This window comes from Festucalex cinctus, chromosome 8, assembly GCF_051991245.1.
Source record: "Festucalex cinctus isolate MCC-2025b chromosome 8, RoL_Fcin_1.0, whole genome shotgun sequence".
In the NCBI taxonomy this organism is placed as follows: Eukaryota; Metazoa; Chordata; class Actinopteri; order Syngnathiformes; family Syngnathidae; genus Festucalex; species Festucalex cinctus.
Genome location: NC_135418.1, coordinates 4637575 through 4647455, shown reverse-complemented (window position 1 = coordinate 4647455; position 9881 = coordinate 4637575). Strand labels below are relative to the sequence as shown.

The 9881-nt window shown below is 41.6% G+C and overlaps 1 protein-coding gene across 1 annotated transcript; it reads right to left on the bottom strand.

Annotated features, from left to right (window-relative positions):
* Positions 1–7764: 7764 nt before the first annotated feature.
* On the bottom strand, positions 7765–9585 carry LOC144023579 (uncharacterized). The gene is made up of 5 exons (XM_077529212.1): positions 8480–9585; positions 8309–8355; positions 8172–8222; positions 8060–8093; positions 7765–7982 (listed from the first exon to the last, which is right to left on the bottom strand). The coding sequence occupies exons 1-5, from the start codon at positions 8604–8606 to the stop codon at positions 7765–7767; spliced, it is 477 nt and encodes a 158-aa protein (XP_077385338.1). The 5' UTR covers positions 8607–9585.
* Between the last annotated feature and the right edge of the window lie 296 nt (positions 9586–9881).

The following is a 9881-nucleotide window of genomic DNA, read 5'->3' as shown; positions in this document are numbered from 1 at the left end:
CAGCCATGGTCTGGTCGTGAATGGTTTGCACATTCAAAACAAAAGTGATGATACTTTTACTACTAGTTTATTAACCAACAGGCACACAACGCAACAAAAAAGTGTACATTATGGACCATAAAAATGGTAAAAAAAAAAAAATATTTCCATCCTCAACTGGTCCGTGAAGCATTATGGGATGAGGTTGTCTCCACCCTCTCGCCAGGGGGAGTGACGTCAGACAAGTCATGTTTTAGGGGTGGAACAAAAAAACGATTTGACCAAACCATCGTTCGTCAAGGGGAGCTAAACGACCGTATCGGTAGAAGACTTGTCAACCGATACAAAATCCGCCGGGAATCCTTAGATACATTGCTTGTAAAGCTGTGGACCGGATATCGCGTGGCTGTGAATCGGTTGCGAGTGAGGCTTTATGGTTTTCATAACAATAGCAAGAGTTCTGCGCCGTGCTCTACTTGTTTTGTTTACATTTCAGTAGCATCACTATTCAAGCTACTTCCGTGTTTACAGAGAGCTAGCAAAGTAGCGCTCAGAGACGCTTCATTCTCCGGATGTTGTAAACATAATGCAAAGACGTTACGCACCTTTTTTGGGGGGGAGCCTACCGTCAACGCCGTGATCGCGACACGGCGCGCGCGTGCACAACGAGTGACAACAGGCAACTGGAGACAGTTAGCAGAAGCCGGTGCCGTACATCTCAGTATTTCCCATGGCTATCGAGTCCTCTCGGTGCACTTGTATGTCCCGGGCCGGCGTTGGTACTGCGCGCGAGCCAAAAAGAATAACTCCCGTGACGATCCAATGCATGGATTCAAACGACACAGGTATGTCCCACAGCCAACACACCAGCTATGCTAAAAGCACACTGCAAGTATCTCATTTCTCAGTTTGTTGCTCCCTGTCAATGTCTACAACTAGCATGAGCAGCAGATAGGAGAACTGAGACGTGCCCGCGATTACGTTATCAAACTCAAAATGAACGACAGCCCAAAAAACAAAATATAAACAGTAGTGATTCTGTGGTCATCATCGTGTCTCAGATTAAAAAAACAAAAAAGATGTCATACATTAACCAAAAATGAATGTGATGGCAAAAGAAAAACAAAAATTGTTAAAAACAAAAATTGTTGATTAAAAAGGGAAATGAACTTTTGGAAATATTTTTGCATATATTAAGTGGTTAAAATGTGTTTGATAGATTTATTGTTCCATAAGGTGCCTTCATATTTCTTTACAATTATAACTGTCAATAACTACTAATAAATATTTAAACTGATACATTTTTCAGTCATATCGCCCAGCCCTTTGTTGCGGTATATTTAAATAATTGATTCAAAATATAAAAATATAGAAGACATATTTGTTGTTGTTCTTTTTTAACACATTTGTAGATACTGTAAAAATTTGTGGTGTTTTAAGATTAATGTTTACAAGCAACAAATGTCACGGTAAGTTTTGAATATTGAAATGAATCGTATCGAATCGAAAATTGTATCGTCCCAAACTTAATCGAACCGTATCAAACCGTTCTGTTCTGAAAGATAATCGTTTTTCAATCGAATCACAACCTGTGTATCGAGATACATATCGAATCGGCCTCATTTCAGAGATTCCCACCCCGAGTTTTCAGCATGCACGAGTCGACTCAAGTGTACACACTGGAATAGCGGAACAAACAATAGAGGAATTAAGGGGATTTTCATTTTCAACCTGGATAGATTTTTATTTTTTGTTTTATAAAAAGTATTTACGTTACAAGAAGTAAAGAGAGACTGCCTATTTTGTTTTTCAGAAAAAAAATATTTTATTTTCATGTTAAAAATGCACTTTCAATAAAGTATTTGGAACACCGTTTCTACCGCATTATTTTTATGTTGAGATGGTGTTATCGGCAGCTGCTGAAAGTAACTAAAAAAGTGACTTTTAATCTAACTTAGTTACTTTTAAAATCAAGTAATCAGTAACGCAATTTAGTTACTTTTAAAACCAAGTAATCAGTAAAGTAACTAAGTTTTTTTTCAAGATAACTGTGGCAACACTGACCCCGGGTTTTCACCGGTTGCGGTTGCGGTGCGGTTGCGGTGCGATCCGGCGACGCAAGCAATTAGATTCCATTCATTCGAATGGTGCAGTTTACACCGCTTGCGGGTGCGTTGCGTGTCGACTGCGGAAGGCCTGCGGCGTGCCGCAAGCCTTCCGCAAGGATAGACCTAATTTCTATTTTTGCCGGACGCCGCAGCGGTAGGCCTCCGGCAAATGGCAAGCTAGCACAAAACACATCGAGCGGGACAGGAAGACCGAGGCAGTTTCAAAATAAATTTCCGGTTACTTTTCAGAATAAAACACTCGCCAGCTCCTATTTCGCAAGTTTTTCAGCAAAACGTGACGTGGGCGTCGCCGGGCCATGTGCTCATTCACGGTTTAGACACCAGCGAACATGGACGAGGAGAGGTTTATATTGGAGGTGGAAAACCACAAAATAATATATGACACGGCACATCCTTTTTATAAGGACTGTAATGTATTGTGAGTTTGATGTTCGCGATTGCTTGTTGTGCCCGTCTCGCTTGCCGTACTGAGCGGCAGCCGGACGCGGAAGACAGAAATAAAGAGTGGACCCGCACTGACCCGACTCTCGTTATTAATATACTTTACAAGGACAACCAAAAAAAGGATGCTGCATGGAATCTCATAGCAGAAGAAGAAGAAAATGTTAAATCAAAAGAAGTCCACCTCTCGTTGTGAAATGCCACATGATCGCGCGCGCGCGGTCCCGCGAGACACGTTGGGAAGTGGGCGGCGACAGAGCTGCCGGACCGCAGCTGTGCGGAGCCGGTGTGGATTGACAAAAAAATTGACCCGTCCGGAGCACGCAGTCAAGACGCACCGCACTGCAACCTCACCGCAACCGCATCCAGTGAAAACCCGGGGTGATTGTAAATTTCCCCATGCAGATGATTTACAGTATGTAGCCCAGTGGTGTGCTGCTATTGATGGTTTCCACTTTCGATCACTGCAATGTGAACATGGTGGTATTAAAGTGCAGGTAAGTCCCCACTATATTTACATGGTCAGCTGCCCATTTTTGATAACTCAGTAGATCCCGTCCATAAGTGTGAGACTGTGATGTTAAATAAGCCTTATTTTGAATTAGTTTGTTTTCCTTGTTGTACTTTAAAATAGTTTGTTTTTTGCATTTTATTTCAATTAAACATTTTTCCAAACACTCAAAAGCTGTTTTTTTTTTTAACTGTAGTCTGTTTTTCTCATCAAGTGTCTTAGATTGTGGAGTCTTATGAGAGCATCTAACACAGTGGTGTCAAAGTGTGGTCCTCTAGAGCCTGAGTCCTGCATGTTTTCAAGGTTTCCCACGTTCAACACAGCCGATTCATATTTAAGGTCATGAGCAAGCTCTGCTGGAGCCTGATAATGATCCTAATCATTGAATCAAGGTGTGTTGGAGTAGTGAAACCTCAAAATTATGCAGGACTCAGGCCCTCAAGGACAGGATGTTGACACATGTGATATAAAGGGTTAGGAATCTCTTCATTGTACGCTAACTAGGGGCCCCCATGAGAAACGGCCGTGCGCTAGCTTCCAACAACCGTCTGTGATGCCTTCAAGAACCGTCAGAAGCCCAACCCGCGACGCACCCGGAAGGTTGGTACAATACTGCAGAATATTGACATAACACAGTCGTATCATAAATGAAATACGTGATATAAATGACATTGGTTTTTATTTAATGTGATTTATTCCCTTAAATCGCTATCGTGTTCGCCTCGTTGGTGCTTCCTGTAAAATACATCATCATCATAATCAGAGCAAAAAATAATAATTAAAATAAAGGATTTCCCTCGCCTGTTTACAACTGATAATAATAATAATAATAATAATAATAATAATAATAATAATAATAATAACTAGACTAAAGCCTGGTTCACACGGCCCTGAATTTCCCCTTCCCGACAATCGTAAGGACACGCCGAGACTCAAGCGATAATCTTCACAGACAATCCTGCCGTGTGTCTTGTCACCACATACAGCGCCTCCCGATATCGGTGCTCGGAAGGACCCCCGACTTGAAATCGGGCATATCCAACATGTTGTATTTTTTGGCCCGATTTCGCTCCGCGCAGCAGATTGACAGTGACGTGCAGCCAATCAGAAAGCGAGCCAGCGAAGAAGCCGGTGAGGAATCCAAAATCAAAACAGTCATGACGCAGCAGAAAGTCCGTGCTCACGCTATTACACTCTTTTTAGTTTTTTTAAAAAATTATTTGTATTTTTTTTTATACACGCACACACATTCTCCGCAAATAAACGTGGTCTCCGGGTAGGACGCCAACCCGCGCCGCCAGCACCGAGCCGAGGGCAAGCGATGTCTCGCCAGTGCCCATTTACGCTCCTTTAAACAACACCTTTTCTTTTTATGCCACTTTTTTGGCTGAAAACCAGGATCGACTCATGTTGACGACTCGGAAGCCACGTTTAATCTCGAGAGGTTTTGCGAGACTTCCCGTCACATTCTTGAATGAACTCGGCTCGTGTGGAGTGTGTTGATTGTGCAGTGTGGCCGCACACCACGCACGATACGTTCAAAACTGGAACTCCCGTGATTTTTTCTCTTCACGTGTGGTGTCTGTCAAAGATTGGAAATAGGCCGACAATTTTAAAATCTTGCCGTGTGAACCAGGCTCAAGTGCAATTTCTGAGGAAATTGCGTGGGAATGGTGAAAGCTGAATGCTCATAGCTGAATGCTAAGCTGAATGCTAATAGCTGAATGCTAATTAAGGAAATAGAAAGAAAAATTCTGTGAAAATTACAAAGTAATTAACTATTAATTACTAGTAGCCTAATAGTTGTAGTAGTAGTAGTAGTAGTAGTAGTAATAGTAATAGTAGAAACAGTAGTAGTATTACTAGTAATTATTTAGTATTAGCTAAATGACAAATACAAACCCATCCGCCCATTCTCAGTTGGTAGTCAGCACTAGACACCGACCATAAATTACTAGGAGAGTAAAGTCTTTTCATTCATCTATTTATAAGCAATGCCTATACTCCTCTTTCACATCTTTGGGTGCTGGTGCTGAAAAAAAAGGGATGATTAGCAAACTTCAGCTAAAATCAGCACAAAAAAAGTATGCCATGTCCGTTTACTTGGCACAAAACAACTCCTCGTCCAATCAGATGGCACCTTAAAGTCACGTCACTTCAGCAGCGGCTGGAATAGGCTCCAGCACCCCTGCGATCCTTTTGAGGAGTAAGCGGCAAAGACAATGGATGGATGAATTGTCGGACTAACAGAAAGTAAATTTATCACCCAACGAGAGAAAGAAAACGTTTTCAGAAATTCATTTTGTTATTCAAAACATTAAATGCAGTTTAGAATGTTTTTTTTTTAATTTTTTTGTTTTATTTAGCACTCCAATCAATTACGGTTTCTATTAACAGCAGCTGCAGATTTTTTGAGCAAGTTATTTTATTTCTGTCTTTCAAAAAATAGTGAATGTGCAGATTTTTGCTGAGCACCCAAATGGGGTACAGTGGTACCTCTACTTACGAAATTAATTGGTTCTGGAAGAAAGTTCTTAAGTAGAAAATTTTGTAAGTAGAGACGCATTTTCCATGTAAATACCTTAATCCGTTCCAAGCCTCCCAAATTTCAGAAATAAATGTTTTATGAATGTGACAAGGTGATTGATCTCACCTGCACTGATTTAAAATGATCCTCTATTGGTTAGTCCACTTTAACGTTGACTATAAAAACTGGTAGATTACTATCTTGCGGACTGACTCTTTGGTGTGGAGGCCCACCCACTTCCGGGTCTTGCCATCCTCTGCGTTTGTTGCGATGTCTGCCTCAGGTAAGTTAGCGAGCGTGTTATTGATCGCTTTATTGGTGCGATACATTTTTGTTCTTTTTGGTAGATTTTGCATGCCTGGTTTACCAGAACTCTCCTCCCTGCCCTGCCTTGCGGTCTTCATTGAGACTGTCTGCGTGAAATGTTGCCTTCTCCTGCGGGTGCTGCTGGTAGGTGGATTTTATTGTATTTGTAGAATTTGATATTAATCGTTAACCTTGTGACAGGGCGTGTTGTGGGGAGCAGACAGACATCGCCGTTAGACCGCGGCTGCTTTGCTTTGTTTTGCTTGCTGTTGCTGTGCTGTTTAAAATCTTTTACTACTGTGTGAACCCTCGCCGTCGGGAGCGCGGCTGATCCCCGTGGTGACGCACCGCCTTCTCTTCCTACCTGGGAAAGCCTGCTTGGCCTCTCGTCGGTGCCAGCCAGCGAACTACACAGTGGTGTCGCTAAGACGTTCCGGTTCGGCTGACTCGGCCAGCGACCTGCCTGCGTGGACTGTATTTTAAGAGGATGAGATTTCTTAAAAATATATATTTTAATATTTCCCTATTCGATTGGGGTTAATTTGGGTGGATTGATTTCCTTATTTGTGTTTTCCCTTTTTTCCTTTTTTATCCAGGCTCAACGGTGGTGGTTCAAAGTGGTGGCGACCGTTTTTTTGTGTGCTGTGTCTCCCTGGTTGTGGGTTCACTTTCCCCTCCTTCACTGGCGTGAGTGTGTCACATTTATTGGTGTGTAACTTTTTTTTTTATAGGTGTTCTCCCCCCCCCCCCGTCAAAGGGCCTTGACACCATTGTTGAGCTCTGGACCAAGTTCGTTTTTGGATGAATTAAATAAATTTTCATTTGTATTCTTTTTGTATCAACACCGTCTCATGCTCAGTGAATATCGAACCTGTGTGCCTTGTGTTTAAAATCAATTCCTCCGGTGTTTCCCCAAGGTGGCGTTGTCAGCCCATTCCATCACATTATTGAGAAGTCTCCACATAAAGCATAAAAATGCATCAAAACATGTAACAAATACATGTTACAATTAGATTATTGCGCAATAAATGAGAGTTGTGCATAATGTAAATAACAAAGAATAGAGTAAAGAATAAAAATGATGGTCATTTACCTTTTTAACTGCTGTCCTCATCGTTTTTTGCCCTCTGGTTCATGTTCTCCTCTTTTTTTCTTTTTTCTTTTTGCCTGGTGTTTTGTAAAGAACTGATCCATTGATGTTTTTGTTTGTTTTCTTTAAACAATCCTTCATTAATGTCCAATGCAAACATCATCTTAGTGAGCAAACGCCCGACTGGTGAACACTTTTTCTGGGCGATTCTTTTAAACAAATTCTGAAACTTCATGGAAACTTCCGGTATGGCGAGGCATCTTTTTTTTTTTTTTTTTTTTTTTTTTTTTAAACTCTGACTGCCAGCCATTTTCGGAAAAGGTAACCCCATACTGCCAGCTGATTTACAGAATTTTACCGATCTTTCAAGCTCTACAGAAAATGTTGTGCTAGGACTATGGAAACGCGGATACTACCAAATGAAAGATTGAAGTCTCATCTTTCATCTAAAAAAAAAAGTTTGTTTCTACCTTATTCAGATCTTCAGTAATCAACAATAGAAAACAGCTTCGTTTCACCCAAATCCTCTATTTTCTTCCAAAATACGGAGAAATCAAGCTTTTTGTGAAACGATGTTATTTCATGCACTCTAGTGAATTTGGCATTTTTTTTTGCATGAGTGATTCTACAAACACCTAAACTTCTATAAAACACTACCCCAACAATAAAAAAGTGTTTTTAGATTCCAAAATAACAGTTTATTTACATGCAACAGTAGCAATCCGAACAAACAATTTGGAAAACTCTTTGCAAACTATTTACACGTGCGCAACAGTTTTTGTCAGTCTGCTTCTGCATGGACTGATTTGCGTAGAGGTTGTTTATGATGAACGATGTGCTGGAGAAGTTCATCCGTGATGAAGAGCTCCAGAATGTCAGCTGGCAGGTGGGAATTCAGCTCTGCTGCAGCATCCCTTGGTCCTGGTTTTGCAGCAAAGGGGAAGATGGTTGGCTGCCAGCCGAATTCATCAACTTCAAGCAAGCCAGAATCTTTGGGATCTGCAAATATACATTTCAATATCATATATTATTTTAGAGCACTGTGATGCAATGTGTGTGTGTGTGTGCATGTTTACCTTTTTTTCTTGGATGTATTGATTGATGCACATTCTGTAAATTATAGAAGACGTTTACCATGAAATATTTTATTAGTGCTGTGGAGAATCTTTTTTTTTATTTTTTTTTTACCTTTGTTCTGCTCACTGTGAGAAGGGTCACTTTGGGCCCTATGAGGAGGAGCTGAAAGAAACATACAATTACAATACTATCGAAAGACTTTCCTTTTATTGTTGCGGTGTATTGAAAACGTTTGTTTGTTTTTTTACCTTTCTTTGTCGTAGAACCAGCGGTCGGACGTTGCTGTGAGCACGATCTATAAAATATACATTCACGTTTGTATAGGTAATAGATGTTTTAGTGTATATCAGCACATTTACACACGCTGCTAGCAGATCGACCGAAAAGGAAAGTAATCTTACTAGCATGTTAGCGCTTACCTTCACGTTCTTTGGAAGACTGTCCAAGACTGTCTTGCATCGGACCCATAGTAGTCGTCATCGTCCGATGAAACGTCATCTGTGCAGACGTGCTCGGTTGTGCACCACTTTTCTCCGGTGTTAGCATCGCTAGCCGGTGGGGCCTTAGGACGTTATTAGCATCGCTAGCCGGTGGGGCCTTAGGACGTTATTAGCATCGCTAGCCGGTGGGGCCTTAGGACGTGGTCGAAACGGCCACGTCACCGCTTCAACTATGACTTAACCCCGTCATCACTGTGCTCTTGAGCACTGGTCTATGCTTTTGAGCTTTGAAAATAAGGATCAAGCGTGAGCTGCTTGCCATCTGTAGCCTTTTTGACTCCCTTAGCCAAGTTAGCCATTCTCTCCCCCTCAACACTCTAGCTCAGCCTCTCTTCTTCTGTTGTCTCCTACCCGATCTTGTCCAAAAGACTCATCACAGCCATCTAGTGGCCAGGAATACTCATATAGTAACCCGATCGGCTTGATACTTGGAGCACAGCTGCCCAAGGCTTTCCTCCACCCGTTTCCATAAAAAAACATAGTAGACGTCAATTAACGTCTATGGCGGCCAATCCTAGGATTATACTGAACGTTTTTAAACGTTTATGGCGGTCAAAGAGTTAAAAAAAAAAAAAGGCCCGTCTCGTCGCAATTAAAAACTTACTGTGCCTGCATCAATCACTAATTGTTTGAATTTTTGCACAAATTCGTTGGCCGTTAGTTCATACATTTACGAAAAACTATCGGAACACCTCATGGGCCGCGGGATGAATGATGAGGACGCTGTATAGACACCGATCTAGTATACGCTCATAGATACACATGGTAGAGGTTCCTCTTAGCCAATGGGATGCCAGAAACATGCACAAACACCGATCTAGTATACGCTCATACCTATGGTAGAAGGTTCCTCTTAGCCAATGGGATGCCAGAACGATGCACAAACACCGATCGAGTATTTACGCTCATAGGTACCTATGGTAGGAAATAGCCATAGCCGAAAGTATGTTGCGTTCGGTAATGTATTTTTACCTTTCGTATCTAGAAATTTCTTTCGTAACAAGAGGCAATATTTTCCCGTTGGGGCGTTTCGTAAATCGAAAATTTCATATGAAGAGACGTTCGTAAGTAGAGGTTCCAATATGCCACGGAAGAGGCGGGACGTGATTTTGCACATCACTTTGTTTCCGGTCAGGGTTACGAACGCGCAACCGAGGGGCACAAAGTCGGAAGTGTATCGTTTTCATTGTGGGTTCTTAATAAACCAAACCTTTGCTTGAGGAAGAAGTTACTTTATATTTCAACTGGCTTCACAGACACAGATGTACAGACATGAATGCACTTGCAGCGTGGTAGCGTTTTCCTCGCTCTCTCTCCTGTT